Here is a 26,193-nt window from a genome sequence, read left to right as displayed (position 1 = left end):
TTTGTGCCTGATTTGCCAGGTAAAAAGGGAACCAGTTTGCAGCAATGCTGTCACACAAGGTCAAAGCCACCTCTGAAATAGTGCAGGCCCCAGGCCAAACATGGAGACAAGTCCATAACAGCATTAGCTGCCAAATTTGGAAAGCCTTTGACTGCATTATTATTACCTAAATTTAAGGGTAGCAGGACTGGTTGAATTATTCACTGCAAGCAAACTCTCTGGCAAGCCTTAGCCCTGTTACCTGTTCACAGGTCTGTTTACAGATGTCTGTTACACAGAACAGTACAAACTGTTCATGCAAAACACATTTCAGCCCAGGAGCTGTCTGCCAGTCCTTTACTTCTGTAACTCCCTGCCCCATGGGTTGTGCCAAGGGTGGTATCCCTGCTCCCTCCAGTACCTGTAAATCCTTCCTATGGGCAGAACTGAGATACAGCCCATAGGGAGGAGCAGGATTCTGCCTGTGAAGCACATGGCTAGGTTTCACCACCATTTTTGCAGATGCTTATTGCATGTATTTGCTGGTATCCACTTTGCATTCTTTCTTGTTCTCCTCTGTGGGACCATCCTCTTTCTCTGGTGGAGTTTTTTTGCTTGTCTGAGGGACCAGACTGAAGACAGTGTGGAAAGTCCATCATGAGATGCACTTCTCTTACTGCTGTCCCTCTACTTGCAGCCAGTCGTCTGTCTCCTTCTGCCTTCAACAGTCTCACGGTCATTTCCAATTCTCCTGGCTAAAGAATTAAAACAAAGCACTCCCATGCTTGTGGAGGAGGCTAGTGCTGTGCTGCCAGTGTCACACACACATCTCTCTGAGGCCTTGCACTACCTTTCCCAGAGGCAGGACTGTTACCAGGAACAGTCTCTAGTGCAGGAAAACTGCTTTTTGAGAAGAAGGAGAGATGGAGCTGAATGCAGCTCATAAAGATTGGCTGCTCCAAGATTACAAAGGGAAAAATAAATTCCAGGAATATTCTTTTTTCCCCTTCCATTTTTGGGGGCATTCTTTCTTCAGTGGAGGGACAGTTCTCTTGACAACCCCTTTCACCTATAATGAGCTGTGTCTCAGTGTCTTGCAAGACTGGGTTCACTGCCCAGTGCTCTGGTTTGCTTCACTTGTTTTCACACAGTTGCACAGAAATTAGCTCTGCCCTGCCCATGCCCAGGATGTACCTTTTCATGTTCCACCAGGAAGGACAATAGTCTCAGTTTTTGTGGTTTGTGCAGACAACCACAGAGGTACTTTAGCAAGCAAAAGTTGCCCTGAGAAGGAGTGACACCTAACCCTGAAAGTACGAAGACCAGGCATCCCAAATGGGATTGAAGAAGAATCTTCAATCTAAGAATCTGAAAAGCTGAATTCTCTTCATCCCAGCTTAAACACAAACCACTATCAAAAAATAAGCACCACACTTTCCTTACTTCAGCAAGTGCTTCAGACTCTTCTCAACTCTGAGTCAGTTCAAGACTTTCTAAAGGCCAAAGGCTAAGCACCCTGACCTGCAATTGAGGACCTTGGCAAGTAATTGAATTCCAGATCAGCTCCTCCACCACCCCTGTGCAAAGTACAAAGTATAATAGAACATGATCCCAACCTCAGCAATCGAAGAGCTGTTGTCACTATTAATTTTCATTGAAATGCAGAAACAAAACACCTAAAATCCAGATCTAGCTGTCTTCCTCCCATACTTTTTGGGGAGGCTAGTGAGTGCGCTGAAGAGAAAGAACATCCCCATTTTCCAAAGCCTTTGATGTCTGGGCTTCACAATCCCTCTCCTGGCTACCTGAAATGCCCATCTCTCTAGTGGAAGTTCTGTGGAAGCTTGGATGCTGCACAGCACCAGCACCAGCAGCAGCACAGTTCCCACCTCCCAGCTAGGTCATATAAAGAGGCAGCAAAGACCAGTGGTACAGTTCATCCTCTGGCAGTACCTGCCTCTTCCTGTTGAGCTGTCTGGACCATGGGATTGCTCCAGGGACACCATTCCAGTGCCCACACACAGGTATGAGCAGCAGTGCTACTGGAAATGTCTCAGGCCTCCAGGCTGCTGCTTCAGAAGACAGGAGGTCCTGCAGGTCCCACATGCTTTGTGCAGACAGCTCAGATACCACAGGGCACCAGACACCTATGTTTAGGTAGCTAAATCTTTCCTCTAGCAGGCCCTACAGGTCTAATTCTTAAGGAGCTTAAGATAGAGGGACTTATGTGTTGTTTGTGCCAAGCTGTTCTGAGATGGGAAGAAATAAAGTGGAATTTGAACAGGACTAGATTGAAAGCTGTAACTCTATGGCAAATCCAGCAAGTGACAACCATTTCTAATCAACAGGTATCCTTCTATCTTCTTGAGAAAACAACTTCCTAGTTGGTCTCCATTCACCATTAAATCTCTGCTGAAAATGTATGCTCCATCATACTTCAGTACACTATATCTGGAAAGACTCACAGACTCCTCTTCCATTTCAAAGTCTGTCATTGTAGGCTGTACCCTTTGGAGTGGATCAACAAAATTGTTTTGTAGTAGGACACTACAGTCCCCTGCCATCTTTTGAGTTTTCTCTCATGTTGGTAGATTCTGGAAGGATGGCTCCAAGCACAGCCAGATTGCCCTCTGTATTGTGTGGGATCTGTACAATCCAATAAATCATCAGTGCCTTTTCAGCATCTCAGATAGTCCACAGACACCCTGCAACCTGAGGATTTGTCTGCATATATGCTCCCAAGACCAATTTTCATGCTTTCATGAAGCCAAAATAAATCAACATGGATCAGTAGAAGATCCTGGCATAACTATAATCCTAGGATTATCTTGTTTTAGCTCTGTGAATCACTAGGGTATAGTCACTGTCTTTTGTCTCTTTATCTCAACAACTAATTACACCAATCCCATTCCTTTATTATCCAATCACCTTATTTTTATGCCTTGGGATTTCAGATTTGTCTTGTCAGGGTTTAGGCTGTCCATTGTTCATTCCATGTAGGTATTCCTGGGAGTGTTCAAGGCCAGGTTGGATGGGTCTTTAAGCAACTTGATCTAGTGGAAAGTGTCCATGCCCATGGCAGAGCTGAAACTAGATGATCTTTAAGGCCCCTTCCAATCCAAACCATTCTAGGATTCTATGAGCTGTAGGTGTGCTAATTTTGGTGACCTGTTAACACATGTGCCATCAGCACCCGTCATTTTCAGACACCTCTAATTATTTCTTTCTGAAGAAGCTTCTAGACATTGCTTCTCCATTCACATCAGTCTGTCTTCCATAGTCTTTACAACTCCTGACAGCATAAGAGAGTTGAAGAGAAATTGTTCATGTTCTTTGCAGTCAGCACACAGTCCAGAGGGTTTTATGCTGTCAGCTGAAGTGACTGCATGCACTCAGAGCTCTTGGAAGTTTCAGTGCTAGAGCCAGGGCAGACTGCAATTGCTCAGGAAAGCATTTGCAGAAGACACATCCTGCCTGTCCAGAGAGGACATGCAGAGCCAGCTGCTTTGGAGACCAGGAGCTTGTGTGGAATTCCCTCAGGCAAAAGCTGGTCTTCAACAGTTCAGCCAAAATTACAACAGCAGTGGCACAGCTTCTTCCTCTGCTGGCAACCTACACTAAAATGTTGTCTACTGAAAAGAAACAATAGAGGGGTTAGGGAAGACAGCAGCTGAGGAGACAAGGCAGCTAGTTTCCACTTCTAGCACTTTCCTTAGTCATTGCATAAACTTGAACAGCAATTTAATTCTATGCCTGGATTTCCTCTTTAGAACAGGGCTAGTAGCTCCTAAGCCACAGGGTCAGTGTCAAAAAGTCACTACACTTGTCCATTTCTTTAAAGCAACCACAGGGCTCAGCACATGCTTTAGGAGGTTATATGTCTGACAGTGAGGAGCTGCTTAACTATGGTAAGATGCCACGGTCAGGACCACAGCATAGGGAAGCAAAGGAAGAAGGAGGTAAAAGAAAAGGGAAGCTGTATCCCAGACATGCAGAGCAGAGCTGGTGCAGGACAGAGTGGAAAGCTTGACTAGAAAAGCAAAAGGGGGACAGAAAGCAGGCAGTTAAACATCAAGGTATGTATGTTACAGACACTTTTTCCTGCCAAAAAAAAAGGAAGTTTTTTAACATAAGAGCAGTGGTTGTCTGCCAGATTGAAAGTTAGGTGGTGTGGATAGAGGAACAGAGGTCAGCTAGAGTTCATCAAGACCATTCAGTCCATTTACACATGCTCCAAAACACAAAGATTAGCGGTGGGGGGAGCACTTAAAAGATTACAACTGCATATATGGCTCTAGAGCACAAGGAACTGGCTGAACTGCAGGATGTGCTCGAGGAGATTTTGCACAATTAAAATATTCTGCAGATGGCAGAAGAGGAGGAACAGATGGAAAGCTCCCCACAGCAATGGCCATGTGGCTGCAGCCACCAGCTCAGTTAAGACATGAAGACATTTCATATCCAGTATGAACACAGTGGGACAAGCTTCCTTTATACCCAGTGGCACACAGCCAAGATCTATGCTCTTCATCTCTCAGACACAAAAGCTGATGTTTCCACCTCAGAGCATTTTGCTCATTGCCACAGCTACCAAGAGGGTCTGTGGCCTCCTGACTCAGAAAAGCAGCTCTACAGCCTTGAGCATGACTACCTTGGTTCAAGACAGAAATTTCATCCAGTATGACACATCTGCTGCAACATCTACGGAAATGTTTCACGCACAGGACTCTATGAGCCAAGCACAGAGGAGGTCATTCACTCTCTGCCAAACCGTCTCACTAAACAACAAAACCTCCCCTGTCTATGTCAGTCAGTATCCACCAAGGTGAGGCAGGTCTCATGGCTGGAGGACAGCATGGCAGCATTTCTTTTATCTTTGCCTGAAACTGAGCTAAATCATAGGCTTTTACAATTATGTTTTCATAGTGAAAGAGCATTGTCTAGGGATCATTCATTTTGGAAGCCTTGATCCAACACTTGCAGGGACATCACCATCTCCCAGACTAGCCTGGAAGAAAACTTCTAGGCTACATATATTAAAATCATATGTAGATCTCTTCATCTTCCCAATCCCTCAAATACATGGTTTTAAAGATTTTTCTAAGTTTAAAAATACCATTTTCCTCTTTCAAGGCCAACACAAAGTTTTCCATGCTTGAAGACTAATGACAATGATCAGAAAAATCAAAGGCCTTTGAACAGGTTAACTTTCAGAATCTAGTAAAGTGTCATGCTACCTCCTCCAATGCAGCTCTAGTGTGGAAACAAACACCAATCAGACAAATACCCATCACACATCTAATTTAATTGTCATTTAATTTCAAAATGACCCTGTCCTTCCCATGATTTTTAATCTCTAACAGTGGCAGCACCTGCAGCGATGTGCACATGATAGAGTGCATGAATGAAAGCACCATTAAGTGTCATGCCTCACAGCCCAGGTCCTGCATGCCACTCCAAACCTGAACAAATTAACCCATGAGAATTGGCCACAAGCTGTTTGCCACGACATGTGAAGGAAGCCAATAGATTCTCCATTTACTTATACTGTCTTCCCTACTGTTGGTGTCTGCTAAATGGCTGTAGCAGCATTCAGGAGCCCCAACACTGCACTCCACAAGGCAGCAGTCCCTGATCTGATAAAGGTTCTGTAAGATCTGTTCATAACAGCGAGGCCAGCAGTGCAGACAGGATTACAGCAGAGAGTACAGCTGCTTCCAGACATGGCTTGTTAGAAAATCAGTACGGGCAGGGTCAGAGAAGGACTATTTCATGTATCCAAAGCAAACAAGAAAAAGGAATGAACCAGCACATTTCAGAGAAGCCAGCCCCCAAAACCAGCAAATGTGAAGTTTTTGAGAAGGGTCCAAAGAAGAAATGCCCATATGACTGCAGATTAACAGGGGGAAAACAAAGCATCAGTATAGCTGAAGAAAACAGCTCCCAGAGATCTGCAGCACACTAACAGATAGGCTTTGCAGGCACCACTGCAATTCCCTCCAATGCAGGAAGCCTGATTTCTGTTTCAGCTGTGCCCCTCCCAGGCTTCTCAGCTCAAATTAATGCTCCTTATCTTTAGGTCTGTCTGTTTACTGAAGTCTGCCGTGAGTGGTGTGACCCAGATTGTGCTTAAATACAGCCAAGCTCAGCACAGTAGCAGCCACTCACGCTCTCTGGACATGGTGCTTAGCATCTCAAAGAGCCTGTTGTCAAAGTTCAGCTGTCTCTAAAGTTCAGACTATATGGACAGGTAATATCTGGCCTAGACTGCCTAGATCAACTGGTAAAATGTTACTTCTCACTTCTTTTTACTCTTCTGTCATCTTAGTCCCTATATGCATGAATGGAAATTAATCACAAATGTAGGAGTGTTTTCAAGTGAGCAAAGAGGGCACACTGACTCTCACAGCTGGCTGCTACACCTGCCTCTAAATTACATATAAAGCACTTTCACACTGCACAGAGTGTAAGTATTCAACTACTTATCAGTTTGAGCCAGGAATTAATATTAAATAAATCTTGCTCATGATGGGATTCTCTGGGAAGGAGTGTCATGCTTCACAGCCTAGGTCCTGCATGCCACTCCAAACCTGAACACAACCACAATGAAGCAATTCCTGCTTATTGGGACATGTCTGGCTCATAGAGATCCATTTGGCTACATGTGCTTTTTAGAAACTAACATTGCTGAAATAGGGCACATAAACAAAGGAGGTCAGAATCACCTGCAAGTACTTTACCAATGCAAGACCACTACTACCATTCACTTCAATCAGCAAAACCTCGTAATTAGTACTAATTTAGCCAGAAAAGTAGGCAAACCCCCCCACCATGATATTTCTGCAAGAGGCATCACAAGATTTACAATTAAGATGTGCAGTCATGACCACACCAAGTTAAGATCACAGGAGCAGGACATGGTGTTACCCATGGGTGCTCCTGAACTGAGTGGCCACAGAGGAGACAGATGCCTGAGCCATGGAATCACATCCCTAATCAGAACACACCTAGAGGTCACCTCTGCCACAAAGAGGTGTTCAAGGCTTTGGTCATTCACTTTTTCAAAAGACTTTTTTCCATATGGGGCCACCTTAGTGCAAAGCAGTTACACTTCCTTAGTTTAAAGAGCACATCCCCTATGCTGCTTCAGGTTTTCCTCCCACAACACCAAGTCCTCCAATTTAAAAAGGGCAAAAGCCAGTCAGCATTGGAGGCTGTTGAATGTGAAAGGACTGAACTACGAGAGGAACCCAAGAGAAAAGCAACAGCTCGACCTCCAAAGCCTTGTCAGCATGCATACTTGCAGATCAGCACCCCATTTTCTGTTGGAGGAAGGTGTTCTAGAATGAAGAGTTAGCCTGCTCCTAACCATGGCCCTGAGGCCAGAGCTCAGGACAAGGCAGAGCAGAAGCCTGTACTGACCACACCCGTATCTCCGCTTGGGGAGTCCTCCTGGTGAGCTGTCACTGCCACCCCATGGGGCTGCCAAACATCAAGTCCTTGAAAGGAGGCTGGAATGGTCTTGGCTGCAGCAGGATGATTTCTATACATTTAGCCCATTGCAAAAGCCTGCAGTCAGTAACTGGGTCTCGTCTACCCTCCACATGTAAGAATTCCAATTTCTTTATAAAGGGCCTGTTGGTCACTATTAGAACACATACAGATCTTACCTGGCACAAACTTCTCTCCAGAAGAGACAAATGTTCATTAGTGGAGGAAAAGGAAAAGGAGGAATTAAAAACAGCCATGGGAAGTGTAGGGTGAGAGAAATGAGTGAAAAGAACACTGCTTTCTCAAGATCACCGAAGAACTGTCAAGGCCTGCAGTGAAACACTGAGAACTCTCCAAAGGCATGAGAATGTAAGGTGAACTGAGGTTTTTACTTATTTCCACTACTGAGAACAGCCCCCTCCTCATTGCAATGTTAATTTCCAACAAAATATGGAAACAACAAATACCTTGTTAGACCAAATTATTAAATTATCTTACTATCAGACAAGCCCAGGCAAAAGCAGTTTCTTTGGACAGCTGACCTGCTGTGAGTGGCCCCTGCAGCCACACCTCACAAGGGGTTAATGGGAGGCTATGAACTGTTGTGACCTCTCTTTCCCATTTGCTCAGAGACAGAGGCTGTTGCTCTTTAACCTGAGGAACCTTTTTTCCTAACATAACCCCAAGATTATGTGAATCCCTCTCATGTTCATATAAATGTATATATTAAGAAATCTACTTGAAAGCACTCATGTTGAAATTAGTCTGCAATCCCTTTGTTTAAAGTTGCTACTATTCCACAAATGCTGTCTGCAGTAGTAGTAGAATTGCTCAAGTACAGCTCCTGAAATGTGAAATAAAAAGCAACAACAGAACAAAGCCTCTAACTCGATCAACAACGCAATCAATGTCTGCATGCCTTTTTTCTGCATAAAAAAGACTGGATTGTTTTTTACATAGTTGTCAATTAATTTTTCCAGCATAGGAAGACTCCTCTAATAAATTAAAATATTCATTACAGCAGACGCTCTCAGCAAGCTTCTTTGGATGAACAAATGAAATGAACCTGAAAAAACAGTTTGGCTGAACATCAGCATCACTGTTAAAATCACCAAACTATTTTTTTTTTTCCTCAAGTGCCTCCTTCCCCCCTGGCATGCAGCATCCAGGAAAATTTATCTCATTACTGAATGTTGTGAACTAGTCACATGCATGGGATTTAAGCCATCCAGCCATGGCAATGTTGCTGGTCCACTAGAGAAGACAAATCATGACCTCAGCTGATGCCAAGACCCCCAAGACTGCTGAAATCATCTCATGCTTTACAGACCAAATTCAGTACCTGACATGTTTAAAAATATGAAATTATTTTAATAAGTTTGTTTACATTTCAAACAAATCAGCAAACATTGTTAAAATTCACTGCATCTCAAAATCATATATTCTGTCAAAATACTTACAGCTTACAGTTGGACATTAATTCAAGAGATAAAATAGTATCTGGAATGATTCCACTGATTTCTGCAGCTTATACATAAAATCATGTCAACCTACTCAAGCAGTAAACAGAAAACAATTATTATTTAACCCTTATCTCAAAATATCTTTTTGAAGTTATTTAGCAAAAATAAACAACTCTGTACGTACAATTACAACAGCTCTTATGCAACCTATAGTATAATCTGTAACAAATAAAAGTTTTTCATTTGACTGTGAGCCTGGTTCCAGACCTGTAAATAAAGACCAGTGATAAAGTCTCTGGCTGCCACCATGCCCAGGGGAGATCTGCTGAACTAGACTCAATTTTGTCACAGAAACTTGCACAACAGTAATTCAGACACACACAAAAAAAAAAAGTAGATTACCGTGGTACTTCAGAAAAAGAGGATACTACCGTTGCTACACTGAAAAGCAGGTATATAAAAATTTGTACAAAATATAGGCTGACAGATAAATGGTATTTTAGGAGAAAGCATTTAGAGATTTGTATTTTACCTTGTGAAAATCCATCAAGTGGATGACTACAAAAGGAAAAACAACAGTAAAGTTCAACAATACTCTAAAAGTGAACAACTAGCTGCTTTCAGGGAAAAAAAAACCCAAAAAACCAAAACCATAAAACATCATTCTGAAGCAGTTATGGCTGTCCAAATCTGTGAGTCAAAAAGGAAATCATTCAGCATCAATTTAAAATGGAAGTTTTCACAGTTCCATTGATGCCATTTAACAGTCAGAGGAGCAAAGTGGGGCTTGGAGGAGTTTGATTAGTCTGTGTTCTTAACGAAGTTTATTAATTGTGTCCTGAATGTAGGTGGTAAAAAGGGTGAATTGCAATATAGGGATAGCAATTTTTTTTTTCTTAACTTAGAGCAATCAAAATACATTATTCCACTTTTCAGAACAAGCCATTCTAATGCAAAGTTGATCATGTTAATGGTGCACTTTGTAACAGCCCATGGAGACAAAGCAAATTAATACTTTGGCCTCTTTTGAATATGATCTTATCTGAGGCCTGGGGAGAAAGCAGAAGTTCCTAGTAATTAGCTGTGGCCTTTAACAATAAAATTATATTAATCTTCTAATGGTTAGACTTTGTAATAAAGACATAGCTTCATGGTGGCAGAAGCACAAGAAGATACCAAAAATAGCTGAACATGTCTTTAGTCATGAACGAGAAGCTTCTTGTTTGTTTTATGTAATAATCACAGAGCATGAAATTTTGACAACCAGGGATGTTTTGAACTTACTTTTTACTTCATTCATTTTTAAGACCAAATGGCAGACGGTGTCTAAAAACAACATTAAATGAAGGGCAGCTATGCAGGAATAAGAGATGGGATCCTTAAAGTGAAAATCTGCAGAACCTTCTCTTTTGAAACACAGGTTAGGAAAAATACCATCATACTACATTAATGAAATTTTTATTCAATACCCAGCTCTTCCATTTGATGGGGAAGCAGCAAAACATATTCCTTAAAGTAGAACCCCAAACAACAGTATTCCTCTACTGCTTTAGAGCTGATGAATGCACACCCCTTTCTCCTAAACTTTGTAAAAAACCAAAAAAATTGGTAGGAACCCTAAGCAGAGTGCCTTATCAGGAAGGGCCAGCCCAACCACTGCTCTTTCAGTTCTTCCAGGAATGGCTTATTTGTGTGCAATGAATAAGCAGATGCTAGGTATCATTGGAATACATCAGTGAACAAATACTGCCCACAGGCTGAGGTGGAACAGCAGCACACAGGCCCAATCCTTCTTAGCAGGTGTTCAAATGACACGTTCTTAAAAGCTTAACCCTTTGTCTGGATTCCAGGTATCAACCTCACTGCTAGCAAAGTTGGAAACAACAGAAGTCATCAGTACAAAAAGAAACTGCTGTAACAGGCTTCAAAGAACAAACAGCTTCCACGCTCCTCTTTATTTCAACAGAGATGATTAGTTAAGGTGCTTTAGGATTCTGCATGGCAGACAAGCTGGCAGAGGTGGCCATTTAATAAGCTCTGGAGTCTTTAGCGGGTATCTGAGGGCAGCTCCCGAGGCAGAACCCTGAACTGCTAGTTTCTGTAGCGGGGCATCTGTGGAGCAGGGGCTCCCTCTAAGGGGACTGAGGAGGAGACTGTCATCAGCTGTCCACCGTGAATTCTCTCATTCACCCGCAGGTCACAGCCGTCCTGCAGCATCCTTATAGCTATCCTTGCAATGTTTTTAGAGTCATCAAGTCCACTGTGAGGTCTCCCATCATAATTCATGCCCAGATTTTCAAGCATGATTGCCAACTTGGTCTGGTTCCTAGGAACCTGATGGGAGAAAGCAAGTAACATTCAAGGATTAGGTTCAGTACCAAGTCTTTTTAATCTAACACGGGCAGTAGAAACACATGCAGATTTTAAGCCAACTTAAGTCACTTATTACTTTCATGTTGCCTTCTGTCAGATCACTAACCACTGAACTTCAAAGCACCTTGGTGAGACAGACACTCATTTTTACAGAGGAGACATAGTCAACAGGAGTTTGTCTAGACCTGGGATCATGTCAAGAGCCTCTTACCAGCACCAGCTTGAGATACAATTGTGCTGGCAGGGGTAGAAGCCGTGGGCTAGGTAAGTTTAACAATCTTTATAAAAAACAAATTACCATCCCCAGTGGCATTGCAGAGGGAATCCAAGTTTGGTTTTCCTTTTAAATTCTAAGTGATTAAAGACGAACCAGGCTTCTCATTCTCACTGACATCAAGCTCCTGAATGCCTTCAACCTTCACAGGACCTGATCAGCAACACCTACAGCAACCCTGTAATATTTGCCCAACACAAAGTAAAGCTCTTCCCGTATTAAATGTCAATCTCTCTTTTATCTAGAGGTTACATTTAGTATGAAAAAGCCCTTCAAAATAAGACCATTAGCTAGGCTGAAATCCCTTTCAAAAAAAGTAATTTAGTGTAGACTGATTGGGAATTTGTTAGAATCTCCAATAACTCATTTTAGAGTAGTCTGACAGAAAGCAACTATTAGGTTCAGCACTGAACTCGGTATTACCTTTCTCTTGACAATTTGATTCCACTGTAGATACATCCTAATCTTTCTCTGTCCCCATTACACTGTCAAAAGTCAAGATTATATGAGGGTAGTGGTGAAAATTAATTTTTGTAGTGTATTGCATGAAAACAGGAAAAAAATATTGAAAAATCAAGACAGTCTTTTCAGCTGAACTACTTCAAGATACACTCGATCTAAGACGACTAGTATAACATTTTTAGATAATCCTTCAAGGAACACAACCTGACTTTTAAAAACAAGATTAAAATCAAAATGCAGTAGATTATATGATCTTCAATTAGTGAAGTGAGATCTGCACATGAAACACACTTGAAAACCAGGCACCAGGCAACTAGTTGTACTGTAATTTTACACAAGTAGAGATGACAAGCACAACAAGACTTTTAAACCAAATTTTCCCATAAAGAAACAGCAATTTGTACAAACCTTGTAGAAATTCCCATATGATTTGCGAATATTGATCCACTTTTTGGCAAAAGAAGGGTATTTGATACGGCTAATACGGCACTGGATGTTCAAAAATTTACTCATATCCCAAGATCTTAGAAAGTCAAAAGAGGAAAACATTAGTCATATATAATCCTGTGTTCTACATATTGCACAGCTGTGGAACTAAAAGCTGTCTTGTCTCTGGTGATCAGCAGAAGGAAAACAATTTACGAAAAGCTCGTTTGCTATAGTTAATGGTAAAGATTTTTTTAATATGAATTTCTTAATACTGGGGAAAAAAATACTGTCCAGGAGCAAGACTTTCACCAGGATGGTTTCAGGTCCAAAATGGTTAAGACAAAAAATAGCACACCAACTACTCTACCTACCACATCAACATTGAAAACTGCCAATAAACTAGATGCTTACATGATCTTTGGGGAAGAAAGCAACACCTTAAATCTTCCTGATTATTTGGGTATGCATTTATCTCTCTACTTCAGGCAGGTTATTGAAACTAGACTGCACCTAGTTTTATGAGAAACCAGATCTCTATGAAAATATGAAGAAATTATAATTTTATTTATTTATCAGCCTGCCTTCCTGAAGGGAACCACCCCAGTAAGTTTGTAAGCTGCAAGCTAAAGTAAAGCTTTTTTTCCCCCATCTCTTCTAGCTATCTATGCAGTCTTACCTATACAACAGAGATTTCGATGCACCTATTTTCCTTAAGGAGTTTCACTGAGGGGATTCCTCTCAAGGGGAATTCCAGAGACATTTAAGCCCAGTAATATAACCAGTCTTGCATCAGCTTTGCTTCAGGATTTTCTTTTTTTAAATTCACTGTTGCTTCCAAAGATAGCAATGTAATTACAGGTTAAAAATTAAAAATTGCAGAGTGTTATTTTCAGGTATTGTGTGCTAGATATAAATGGAGAATTACAGCAACAACAAAGTCTTCAGCATCACTCTGTTGCATACAGACCACAAGGAAAGAAACGGCGCCATCTGATGGATTTAAGCTTCATTTTGAATAGTTTGAATTTTGAATAGTTCAGTTCAGCTTTACCAATTTTACAAAAAGCTTCAATTAAAATAAAACCAGCAAAATGGCAGTGTCCTGATCCATCTCAGCAATTCTCTCATGAATATTAAACATGGTTTTGCAGTTTTAGATTGTGCTGAAGGCTGCATAAGGACATACCCATCGGTCAACATGCAATAGCTGTACTTTGTTCCCAGTTCTCGTTGTCTCATCCAGTCTATGACATTCTGCAGAACTTGAGGAAAAATATCAGCTTTATCAACAATGTCCTTAGAGAAAAACAAAATAAAACAAAACAAAAACCAACAAAGTAAGGAAAACTTTTTCAGAAAAAAACCTCTCAGCATTAAATGTATAAATTGTATTGGTATGGGCAATTAAAAAGTTGGCTTCATCAAAATCTTTACAAAAGCAGATTACATGTTAACAGATGACTGGACAGGTTCTTCTATACTGAAAAAATAGCACCACAAAAGCACCACTACAAGAGCCAACCTCCTAATAGCTTCTGTAAAGGTAACAAGGTTAGACAGCAGTTGAACTTGGATTAAAACCTTTGAGGTTGTTTCCCAGGCTCCATCTTAAGTCACTTGTCACAAGCCATTGCCATCCTAAGACTCTAAACTCTTCAGAATAAAGATCTTAGGAGAGAAACTGATGCAATTCAAAAGGTGCTTTGCTCTACTAAAGATTAAATTTCTCCACATGAATTAAAAAGAGAATACTTTTCCCCACAAAATGACCAATTTAGTGAAATCAGCTCTGTGATAATTGGAAGAGGGGAAAAAACAAGGATTAAGAGAATAGGCCTTACAGAAAAATAACCATGAGGGACTAGCATTTAAGGTTACCAGTCTGAAAACATCAACACCACATCCCTTTTTTTACCTATTTCTCCCTGAAGAAACAAAAGTGCAAATTACCTGGGTTATTCCTGTCAGACTGATGCAGAAGTCTGAAAGCTTGGGATTAATCTCTGGCTTCACGTATTGCTGAAAGGTATCCTCCTGTAACAGGAGAATCGATCACTCAGCTGTAGCACACTATGCAGCCTGCAAGGCAACTTCTCTGGCTCGCCTGCAGCCCAAAGGCAACAGCAGCTACTTGTCCTGCTGCAGGCAAAAAGGAGTGTGCACCTCCTGAGCCAGTATGAGCCTCCTGACTGGCCATCGTCAGATTCCTAACAGGATAGAGAGCTTCCCAAGCAGAACATGGCCTTCCTCTCAGCCACTAGGCACCAAAGAGTGGGAATGTGGATTTAAGAGGGAAAAAGGACAGATTGCAAAAAAGCAGAGAATTTGGGAAGAGTGAGGGGCAGGTAAGAAGAAGTGAAAGGCATGAGAAAAGCCTTATGTTTTTTAGGTGGTATCTCTAAAGGTTCACCTGCAGTTCAAAGAAAGCAACCAGCCGCACACCTCAGAAGCTTCAGGCAAGTCCTACACCTCTGGATGCCAGCCAGGCAAACAAAATCTCACTCTGGAAAGCTGAGCAATACAAGAGTGAAGACTGAAGGCAATTTCATAGAAAAAAGAAAGCCCCAAATCCCTGCTGTTACACAAAACCTTTTGGACAGACAAAAAAGACACTCTAAGAGCAATAAAAACAATCCTGGTAATCTGCACAATCCTTTTTCTGCAGTTAAGTCATACATGCAGCTACACTTTATTGTAGCGTCACAATGATTACTGAAAATCCTCTTCCCATTAAGAGGTTTTCATACATGAACCATCAGTCAGAGGTGTGTGCACATCCTCTTTTTCAATGGGTCACTCAATTTCAGTTAAGCAGCAGGTAGTTTATCCTAAAAGAAAGCTGTACTGGAACAGAGCACTCGAGGCAACCAAATGCCTGCTATATATGTCTAAAATTGGGTTACACAGCTGTCAGTCTGCTGGGTACAATGTGGAAACAGCTGAGCCTGACAAGAAGTGGAGTTCACTCAATCTCACTTTCTAGACTTCTGCATTAGTGTCTTCTACACTGCCTCACACACCACCACAGAAATTGATAATTTTTTGATTGTGATGAACCCCTTGAGTCCTAGAAATAGATTTGTGGGCCTTAAAGCAGGGAAAGAAAGGGCAGGTGGGAACACACATGGACAACTGAGAAACTCCTATCAATACAGGGAATTGACTGCAGGAGAATGATCTACTGGGATGATCATTTGGAAAACGGTTTCAGAGGAGAAAGTTTTGTTTGTACTTAAGGGGCACAGAGGGTAAGCCTTTATGAAAAAAAAGTATGCTGTTTTTAATGAAGTTCAACATCTGCTTAAAAACGAATCTATACTTTCTGATGCAAACAAGTTACTTCCAAGAACAGCACACCAACACAGTCATTAGATCACTTACTATTTCCAGGGTACGTGTGTTTACTAAGACAACAGGAAATTCAATTATTTCATGTACAAATTCAGGTGGGTTTCCTTCTTCACATGTTGCTTCAAAGTCAACAACACAGATGTAGTCATAGCAGTTGTCTCCACTAATGTGCTCCTTCTGCATCAGCTTCTGTTTCTTATAATAGTTTTTCAATCTCTTTTTCAGTACATCTTTCACTCCTCTAAAGAAATAGGAAAAGGGACAAAGATCAGACTCTTGTTTAATTATTTAATTGTTAAAAACTGAAGCTATATTTAACATCTGGAAGTTCAATATTTAACAACCTCATTTTGAACACCAGCACCTGTGAAATCTGAATTCCATTTTATCATAGAGGAGCATTATCCCCATTATCTACCCTAAATTATATCTCATTTTCTGGGATATCACCGAAGCTGTGATACCCCCCACAATACAATACCAGGGACAGACTGGGAAGCACGGCACAGAGACACTCTGTAGTCACTGCTACATCAGCAAGACTTGGCATCCAAAGCCTTTCCAAAGCTCCAATCTTTGTAGGTTACTCCTGGTTGACCTCTGGCCCTGGAAGATGTACTGCTTCACCTTATTCCCCTGTGCCCTCTATATGAGGTGATTCATGCCTGAAGCCTTTCTGCATCAGTGGCATAGATAACACAGAATCCATCTTAAATGTCCACATTTTACATTTTTCTCAATTTAAATTTAAAATTGAGCTTGATTCACTCAAAGTATTTGAGATTTCAGTTGTCAGAAAATCCTCCTGGTCAAGGTCCTGCTTTTCAGGACGTTACAAATAAATTCACATAGCAAGCAATTAAAGTAACTTACTCTATCCTTTTAATACAAACATTATAATGTATAAGTGCATATGCCAGTACTGCCATGTACCAAAACCAGAGCTGAATAAATGAGGATAATTTCCCCTTCCAAGGAAGTTATTTTCAAAATTATTCATTGCAAATGAAATCAGAGAAGCTGTAAGAGATACACGTATCAAATGGTATTATCAGAAAAGCAGCCCACTGATCCACAAAGAACTAAAATCAAACTAGTAAACATGCATTTGAGAACATCAGCTGCTTCTGCAGAGATAACTCATCTTCACTCTGGTTTATTTATCTAGTTTAAGTCAATGACCAGTTCATTAAAAGCTGAGACAGTATGGGAGCTGATGGAGGGCGAAATTACCTCTTTCTTCACCAAACTTATAAAAAAATTTGAAAATAGGAAAGGACATTCTGTGATAATCTGCTCAATTCTCTACATTAGAACTGATGCACCATTTTTTTACAGGTAAGACATATTCTGACTTGACTTATTTGAATATATTGACAAAAATAGCCTAGCTTGGGTAAAAGAGAAATTTTAAGCTTTCAGCATTTACAACTAAAATAACTCAAATAGATGCCACAAATACATCATAAACTGAATTCTGCTTTCATTTTCTAAATCAGAACAACTGCTAAACAGCTATAGAAATCTAATGTTTTACCAAAAATTTTCTCAAGTAGTGATGTTTTCCTCATGAGGCACTAAATTAATTTAACCAACAAACTCCCCACCACTACTTCCTCATTCCTGCTGCCTACAGAAACACACTTTATTTTTCTCAGCTGACCTTCTTCACAATAGCTCAAGTTTGCCTGGTCACAGAATTATTAGTCTTGCAGGTCGTTTCCAGTACAGCAGGAACTACACTATACCCCCTTGCCTCTGCCCCAGTGAGCACAAATCCAGTTTATAATAGATAAATTTTTCACATTTTCCTAACACGTGTATTCAGAGTAGCAAACTCTTCATCTAAAGGTACTTATCCTCTGCATTGATTAAATGCGGAGCCCCATCACCAGAGTCTGTAGCAAGTATCAAATCTGTACTAGTACAGTAAAAAAATATGGATATTCTGAAGCAAGTTGCTATAGGATGAAAGTCTGCAGCACCACCTGAGAACCACTGCAGTTCTTCTTTCCCCCTTGACCAAAAAGCGATGAGAAGTACCTTACATTTATGTATTCTTTCATTTCTTTGGGTTGCCAGTTGAGCCAGCACACATTAAGCAGTATGCATTAATCCTGCAACAAAAGCCGCTACAAGATTGCACATAAAACAATTGGTGTCTGGTGCTGTGTCTGCTTTTCACTTTGTGCTGAGTTTTTAAAATTTAAAATAATCATCCCTCCTGACTCTACTGCTCTCAAAGATAAATCAACATGTTTCCAAATAACCTGGTTTCAAGCTTGAACTCTGCGAGTTTACTTCTGAGCTCTTCTCTGGTCATTCTGTTGATATAACCATTAGTTATAGCAATTTCTTTGTAAATCGGATCACTGAAGTCATTTGAACTGGCAGCAGAAGTTTTGTCATTAGTTTCTTGATCACTGATCCTACAAGGTTGCCTACCCTAGAAGAAAGAGAAATCAGAAGTCGGTTAAGAAGGTCAAAACAAGATGCTTGAGCATTGCACAGATCGTTTTGGCACCAGAACGCAGTAAAGCATCACACTGTTACACCTGTGATCAAACTGAATGAACTAGCTTATAAATAAGGTAAGAGAATCAATACTGAAGCCTGCTCTGAAACACTCTTTTCCTAAACAGCAACAAACAGAATAAAGGGATGCTAATGTACGTGTCTTGAGCCATGTCGAACAGCAGCTTTTGGTGACAGAACTTGGACACGCATCCTGATCTCAACAGAAAGAGTTCTCTGGTGCAAACGGGCAGAGCCTTCACGAACAGCGAGATTTCTCTCGATGCTTGAATTAACCAGAATCCACACGGACTGGGACACGCGGGCCGGTGCCCAGTAAGTGCAAGATAAACAAAGCAATAAACCAGCAGGGAGAACTACGGGCACTTCGGCTCCCGACCGCTACTTGCGGCCTTCATGGGGCGCGCACACGGCGCGGCCTCGGGCGGGCCCGCGGCACCGGCGGCGCCACTCGGGAGGGCGAGCCCCGGCAGGGCCGGGCAGGACCGAGGCCCGAGGCGGGCGGGCAGCCGAGCAGCCCAGGACGAGCGGGAGCGGGGCCGCGGCCTCGGGCCGGCACCGCCCGGCCGCACCGCCCCGCGCACTCACCGGCGGGCAGGCTGCGGGAGCGGCCGCCGCCTCATCCCGGGCGGTCTGCGGGCGGTTCTCTTTCTGCTCCTCCATGGCGGCGGCGGCGGCGGGAACGGCGGCGGGGACGGCGGCCCGTCGGGGGCGGGAGAGCGCGGAGCCCGCCCCTGGGCGGAGCAGCGGCCCTGCCACCGCCGCCGCCGCGCTGCTGCCGCTCCGTGAGACACGGGCAGCTCCGCCTGCGGCTCCCGGCCTCGCCTTCCCTGGTATCAAACGCTGCGGTGGGCACGTCCTGTCACACCCCCGGCTGTCCCGGCAGCCCTCCGCCCTGCCCCTCTGCGGCGGCACCGCCGCCTCCTGCGCCTGCCTCAGCCCTCCCGGGCTTCTGCCCTGCAGGCCCCCCGCGCTTTGGGTCACGGCAGCTCTCTGGAAACTCTCTCCGTGTTACGGGAAACACACACTGGGCAGGCACCTCATTGATGCCTCCGTCCTCCTTCTTATGGCACTGACTTTGCTCAGAGCACCCGAAACACGGGTCTGGGACACCTGTGCCTTGTTGGGTGCCAGGTCACAGCCACGAGCCCCTTCCTGCCAGGGAATCTGCCGTGCCTGTTATTCCCCATATCCCTCAATCCACAGTCAACAAACAGGGTGAGGTGGGTGGCACAAGACATGTAAAGCTCTCTGGATCTTCTTAGCCAGGAGGTGAAGGCAAAGTGATGAAGCCTCTGTTCATCACGTGTCAGTTTATTTTCCACTGGTGCTTCCCACAGTCCTGAAATGCACTCCAGTATCCCTCAGTGATGGAGGTAGATATGTACTGGCAAATAATGCAACCATACCAGTACTTCCACATCTGGCAGAAACTAAACAGCCCAGAATCTCCTCTCTGCTCTGTTATGCCTCAGCCCCCTGCACCCACCCCCAGTCGGGCCTCCCGTGCCACTCTGGCACACCAGCACCTCCTTGCAGATGCTGACATCCCTGGACCTGCTGTGCAGCATTTGCCATCCTCAGTGGGTGTGCCACAGAGGTCCATCTCATCTTCTCCACACTGAGTGATGACAGATGTGAGACCATGCACAAGTGCTTGGGGCTATGCGCACGTCCTGGTTTTGGCTGGGATAGTTCGCTTTCTTAGAGGCTGCTGCAGAGCTGTGGGATTTTTAATTTAATGAGGATATTGTGGATAATACACTGATGATTTAGTTTTTGCTCAGAAGTGCTCACTCTAAGTCAAGTCCTTTCAGTTTCTCATACTTGGCCAGTGAGAAAGTGCACATGCTGGAAGGAAGCACAGTCAGGACAGCCGGCTGACCTGAACTGGGCAAAGGATATTCCATACCATGGAATATTGTGCCCAGTATACAAATAGAGGGGAGGAGGAGGAGGAGTTGACTGGGATTTGCTGATGCTCATCCCCCATCACTGGGGGAGGGGGGCTAGGCATCAGTGAATGGTCAGCAACTGTATTGTGCGTCACTCATCTTTTTTGGGTTTTCTTCCTCTCTCTTTCATTGCAGTTACTATCATTAGTATTATTATATTTACTTCCATTACTAAACTGCTCTTAACCCATGGGTTTTACTTTTTTTCCTATTTTCCATCCCACCTGGAGGTGGTGGTGAGTGAGCAGCTGGGATGATGCTTAGTTTCCAGAGGGGGTTAAACTGCAGCAGTGGGAAGGGATTTGCTCCCATTTTTAATTCATCCTCCTGGTGCTGCCACAAATGCCCCTCCTGCCAAGCAGAGGACTGCCTACCTTACAACTCTGCCTCCAAAACCTGCTCTGAACATGAGCAGGGAACCAACCTTTCCATGAATGCGAACAACATTACCAATGAGAACCACTGAGCTGGCCTCACAAACCAAAAAAATACCTTAAAAGGCAGTGGGGAAAAAAGCTGTTTCCCAGAAATCACCTGCCTTGCTAGAATGGGCAGTGGTTCACAGATACTAAATAAGGGTCTCCATGCTCATATATTCACTCAGTGGCAAATCTCTTTGTGACTTTGCTACAGCACAGATCTACAGCTAGGTGCAGACCCTTCCAGAGCTAGAGGCCAAGGAGGCACTGCAGGAGGAAAAACAAATCACACAGCCAGGACTCTCCTGGAGATTGAGATCACTTTTATTTTCAGTTATTTTGGCGAGGATGTGTGGGCGAGTGTGGGTGTGGTGCATGTATGTCTGGGCATGCATGTGTGTGTGCGCAGAGTCCTGCCCAGTGATGTAGATTATATGAATACCTGCAATTACAGTCCATGAACTGAGCCATGAAGCGTGTGATGAGTGCTACACTGAGGCCCACTTGCTCGCCTCTTCTTGTGCTTACTGCAGTGCAGCATCTCCACTTCCCGGCACTGCTGTTCCAAGGATGCCAGCCCAAGATCCTATCCAAAGGGCACGAGAGGAACTGAGCTCCGGGATCTGGCTCTGCATGAGTGAGCCAGTGGATTTTCATCTCACTTAGTGAGTTCCTAAGTAACATTTGCAGTTCCCTTTGACACAACCGTATCTAACTCCTCACAGTGAGGAGCCTCAACTGCTTTGACAAATTTTAACTGCCTCAGGGGTACAATGGGGAAGAGAACAGGGACCCCACGTAAGCTCCAGTGCTACAGCACAGCCAAGCACATCTTGAGTTCCTGGGAAAGCAGCACCCAAATACACTACTGAGTTTTTACAGCCACCATGAAACTGTGGCATGGGGGATGCTGCAAGGGAGATGACCCATGCTTCTGCAGCCCCCCGTCTCTTTCATCTGATCTGAAAGACCATAAGGCAGGGTAAATCCCAAACTAGGCTCTATTTCAGTTTAACCTTTTAGAGCTGAATTCCCCAAGCTCAGAGCAGAGACAATGCAGAAAAAAAAGCACTGCCATGAAAGGAGACTAGTCAAAGGCACCCTGGCCTTGTGGCAGACTGGAAACAATCTTCTCTGACGTTTTTGCTTATAGCACAGTTAAAACAGAGGTGTCCCATCACCCAGGACCCTCTGCAGCTGCCAGAAGTCTCCAAGTACTCCTGTAAGCCCTAAAATTACCTAGATGTGCAGTATCACCCTTTGGGCTTACTCCCACTCACCTCTACATATTTGTATGCTGCTTAGGGACATGCAATTCCTTACATTACACAGACCCAGAAGAAGGCAAAGCTGCTATCCTGGGAGTTTCACTTGGACGGATGCAGGTTTGAATCCCAGGTTTTTCTTCAGAGTGTTACACAAGGTACTCCAGGACATCTTCCATCTGCTGAAAGTCCTGGAGTTCAAAGCTCACTAGGCTCTGCTTCCAAACCTGTCTGAACCAGTTTCAGCAGGAAATCAAAAACTGGTCAAGCAAGGGGTCTGCAAACCAAAAAGCAAAACCAGTACAATCATCTTGAGTGAAGTAGGCATCTAGGAGATAGAGTAACCAGGAGATTCTCCTCCTATTCCAGAGGAGTTAAATTCCTTGTCAGCTCCACAGGGAGACAGCTGATGCCCCAGTCCTTTCTCACCTCTTTATAATACATCTTCAGTAAAGGCTGCAGAGTGCTCCACCGAGGCCTTAGTGATTTCTAACAGTTTGGTAACTCTCCAAGCAGGGACAAGAACAGGAACATAATACATACTCTGAACTCAGGAATCTGCTGTTAGGGCTCTGCATTCAAGCCCTCTTTTCTTGTGGCTTGATTCATGAAAAATGACAGATCCTTCATAAATACAGGGCCATCATCCCTGGGGCTCAGGGATATTAAGTGGGGTCTGAGGCAGGAGCTCAGCAAAGGGACACTGTGTGAAGATCCCAGGGTGCATCCTTAAAACAGTGACAGCAAAATCAAAAGTACTATGAGCCGCTTGGTTTGGTTCTCCTGCATCACTCTCCCACCTGGCAACTGCAAAGGGGAGATGTTTCTGAACTGCATAGAAAATTAAATGGCTTTTGCATATTAAAAAAATTTGGATGAAAACACAGTTACACCAGTTACTAAACAGTGGGTGGATGAGCAATCACCGTTTCGTATTAAATAGACCCAACTAGATTGATCTCCATACTGCCACGCTCCCAGCATTATGGCTTCAGTGCACAGCAGCAGCCTGAGTGCCTGCAAAGGCCAGGGAATGCTCCCATGGAGGTGGCAAACCCCGGCAGGAGGGCTGTGGTCCCAAGGAACAGGCTGTATGATGTCTGCTCTGTCCTCTCACTCCTTCAAAGCTCACGCATCCCAGACCAGATGGGCACACTGGGAAACAGGCCTCCGGCTGGAAAAGGATTCCAGTTTGTGGTTTCTTTACAATGTGGTTTCCACGCAACTTCACAGCAACAAATCACTAGTTTCTTCCTATGGAGAACGGAAAGAGAGGTGAGTAGCAGCGAAACAGGAGGAGAAGACTGCCCAGCACAGGAGGTGACAGTAGGGAATGCTCTAATACAAGTTCTGCCTGTACCAGGTATGTTTCATGGGCAGCAGGACTCAGGACAAGGGAGTTTCCTAGCATTATTCCTGAGCACCATTCAAAGATCTCATCTCTCTTTCACCTCCTCCAGCCACCACAGACTATTTTGAGTCTCCAATTTATCCACAGCAACACAGAATCAGAATCAATTAATGATTCCCACTGACCTAAGAAGGTTCATTGCCAGAGGCAGCAGGTCAACACATGAAATCTGAGCCCAAGCTACCCTCCCCAAGCTGGAACAGTACCCCAAAGAGACAGGAAGCTGACTGAGCTGCCAGCTTTTATTTGGCAGCTTTTCCCCTTGAAGTAAGGTACATGGCTTGATTTCTTCTACCTGGCCTCTGGATTTCCTGCTGGAGAAGATTCTGCCCTGCTTTCCCAGCACTAAGTTCTTGCCAAAGGGAAGATTTACAGCCTTGCACATGAGACTGGCATATGAAGGATCAGAAACCAGGGGAATATCATCTGTGCAACAGCAGCAGGTCCCAGCAGGACACATCACTGTCTTGCAATGGTTGTAGGCCTGGCCAGCTCACATCCTGGTGGGCACTGCCTGCTGACTTGTACCACCCATTGCAGGTCTGCCATCACAGCCCCAAGAATTAAGAGCTGTACATTAACACAAGTATTTTAAGTCCCTCATCTTGAAGCCCTCCCCCAGCATCTGATGAAAGGAACCTGGCTCTGGAAATGCCTGCCTCCTATTGATTTACACTTAATAAATATTTGCATGGAGCAGGACTCACACAGTACAGTTACCAGGGCTCAGCTGCAGGGCACAAACTAACAGCAACATCTCAGAAGTCCTCAAAGCCACATAGCTGGGGGAGAAACCAGAACTTTGGTACCAGTGCTCAGCCTGCCCTTTCCCACATCTGGAGAGGGAAAATGGCTGCTCATGAAGCATGGCTGCCAGGGTCACCCCAAGGGGATCAGGATCAGTTTGTACCTCTCAGCCACACAGTGCTTCACCAGATCTCTGCACAAAGATGACTGGGCAGCTTTCCAGAAGGATGACCAAGAACTTTAGTGCTCTAGTGGACACAATACATAGAGAGTACCACAAAGGCAGTACCAAAGCATCCAGACATGGCAAACCAGCAGCTGTTCAGGGATAATTATAACACTAGGGATAAGAAACAGCATGTGCCAGAGGCACACTGACTGCCCTGCTTTTGTCCCTGCATGATTAGAGCACATCCTCACCACTTCATGGCACAACATATGTGAACACACAGGGCAGGAAACGTTTCCCAGCCTGCTTCTCTGCCAGCCTCCGCTCAAGACTGCTGCATGGGACACAGCCAACTGTTTTGTGGTGGAGCAATTTTAAAGGCTTCACAGTACCAACCCACTCCCCGGCAAAGCCTTGGCCAACTGCCATAAAACTCACTTGTCCAGGAACAAATCCAGGGAATCCCGCTACAGCTCATTTCAAGAGACTTTCCTCCAAGCAGGTCTGAATTAAATGGGATACCAAGAACATTTTTACATTCATCATGAGATCCAAATGGGTTTTCAACACGTGATCAATGGGTCCACAGAAACCTATCCCCAGTGCTTTCCCTCCGGCCAGCGGCTCTGCCGTCTGTAGCAATCATTTTCCTTCATGCCTTGTCACCCCCAACCTCCAGATGACTTCATCCACTCCAGCCATGAGGCCCCCACCTGGGAGCTGCCCCTGCCCCACAGCATTTCTTTCACGGTCCAAAGTCCAAAGTCCCATTGATCCCCGTCAGCATCAACTCCACGGCTGGAAAGATGGGAGCACTGCAGAGCATCAGCCATATTCTGCCCGGTGGAAAACCTTTGGCACCAGCACTGATGGTTTATCTGGAAGAGGAAAGGATAAAGAAAAAAATAATATAGCAAGGTTCATAGTGCTTGTGATGAATAACCTAAGACACATGATTTTCTCTAGGTTTCTAAATAGGGAGTGTGAAGTAAAGTAAAAGTAACACAGGCCTTTTTGAGAACACAAGTTTCCTGCCAGCAGAGTGACTGTGAAACTGGGACACAATTAACAGACATTGTGGAAGGCAGGCTAGAGGACAAGGAGGATAGGTGGCATAGCCTCCTTGTGCTCCACAGAGAAGACAGCACAGGACAACAAAAATGGCACCTGCAGGTTAGAAATGTGCTGTGCCAAGTAGACACACACAGGAGAACCAAATCAACATGCAGCAGTGACCTGTGGCTCAGTACCAGAGCAGATTTGTTTTCTGCCCAAGGTGGACACTTCAACCTCACCTTCACACACAGCTCAACAACCACCCATCACTGAAGCTGTTCTCTACCAGGAGTGGTATTTTGGAATGGGAGGGGACTGAACAGAGAGAACAGCATCTAAAGCTACTGTCAAGATGTTAAAGTGAAAGTAATAAGTATTCACATACAGCACAGCAGGAGACACCAGCAAGACACTCAGCTGCTCGTCTAAGCTCCCTATCAAATTCCCTTGTGCCGCTCCAATTACAACAGACCAGAATTTCTGTTTTTCTGGGAAACCCATGCATCAAAAAGCCAAGGCACTGGCTGCTTTTGTGAGTGTTGTTCCACATTTTTCCCCACCACAATTCAGCTTTATTTTCCAGGCACATTTGCACTCTGTGAAGTACATATAGACTATAGGTACACAAGAGGGCAGGGCTGCTGTCCAGGGGGACCTCACCAACTGGAGGACTGGACCAACAACAGTGCTGGAAAACTCAACAAGGACAATTGTATAACTGTACTCCTACAACAGGACAACCCCATGCACCACCACAGCCTGGAGTCCTGCTGGCTTGGGATGTGGTGGAAAACACAAGGCAGTAGTAAGAAAG

At 44.0% G+C, this 26,193-nt stretch overlaps 2 protein-coding genes across 2 annotated transcripts in view; both read right to left on the bottom strand.

Moving 5' to 3' along the window:
* Window positions 1-8,818: 8,818 nt before the first annotated feature.
* ERI1 (exoribonuclease 1) lies at window positions 8,819-19,068 on the bottom strand. The gene is made up of 7 exons (XM_015625768.3): window positions 18,946-19,068; window positions 18,093-18,268; window positions 15,853-16,063; window positions 14,422-14,505; window positions 13,658-13,767; window positions 12,451-12,565; window positions 8,819-11,267 (listed from the first exon to the last, which is right to left on the bottom strand). Exons 1-7 carry the CDS (start codon window positions 19,018-19,020, stop codon window positions 11,025-11,027), a joined length of 1,014 nt encoding a protein of 337 aa, XP_015481254.1. The 5' UTR covers window positions 19,021-19,068; the 3' UTR covers window positions 8,819-11,024.
* A 1,966-nt stretch (window positions 19,069-21,034) lies between these two features.
* MFHAS1 (malignant fibrous histiocytoma amplified sequence 1) overlaps window positions 21,035-26,193 on the bottom strand; it is a 35,152-nt gene continuing 29,993 nt past the window's right edge. Inside the window, exons 3-4 of the mRNA XM_015625600.3 lie at window positions 24,762-25,201; window positions 21,035-23,250 (exon numbers count right to left, since the gene is read on the bottom strand). The gene's annotated coding sequence lies outside the window, so the exon portion shown is untranslated. The remainder of the gene's footprint in view (window positions 23,251-24,761; window positions 25,202-26,193) is intronic.

Source organism: Parus major, chromosome 4 (genome assembly GCF_001522545.3).
Source record: "Parus major isolate Abel chromosome 4, Parus_major1.1, whole genome shotgun sequence".
Lineage (NCBI taxonomy): Eukaryota > Metazoa > Chordata > Aves > Passeriformes > Paridae > Parus > Parus major.
The sequence above is the reverse complement of the archived record's forward strand: the minus strand, read 5'-3'. Positions and strand labels throughout refer to the sequence as shown.

Excerpts from the sequence above, each read along its gene's own strand:
- ERI1 (XM_015625768.3), bottom strand. The coding sequence starts at position 19,020 with ATGGAGGAGCAGAAAGAGAACCGCCCGCAGACCGCCCGGGATGAGGCG. Across the intron at positions 16,064-18,092 it reads GAGTTCAAGCTTGAAACCAG|AGGAGTGAAAGATGTACTGA; the intron begins GTTATTTGGAAA and ends CTATTTCTTTAG. Across the intron at positions 11,268-12,450 it reads CATATGGGAATTTCTACAAG|GTTCCTAGGAACCAGACCAA; the intron begins GTTTGTACAAAT and ends TTCTCCCATCAG.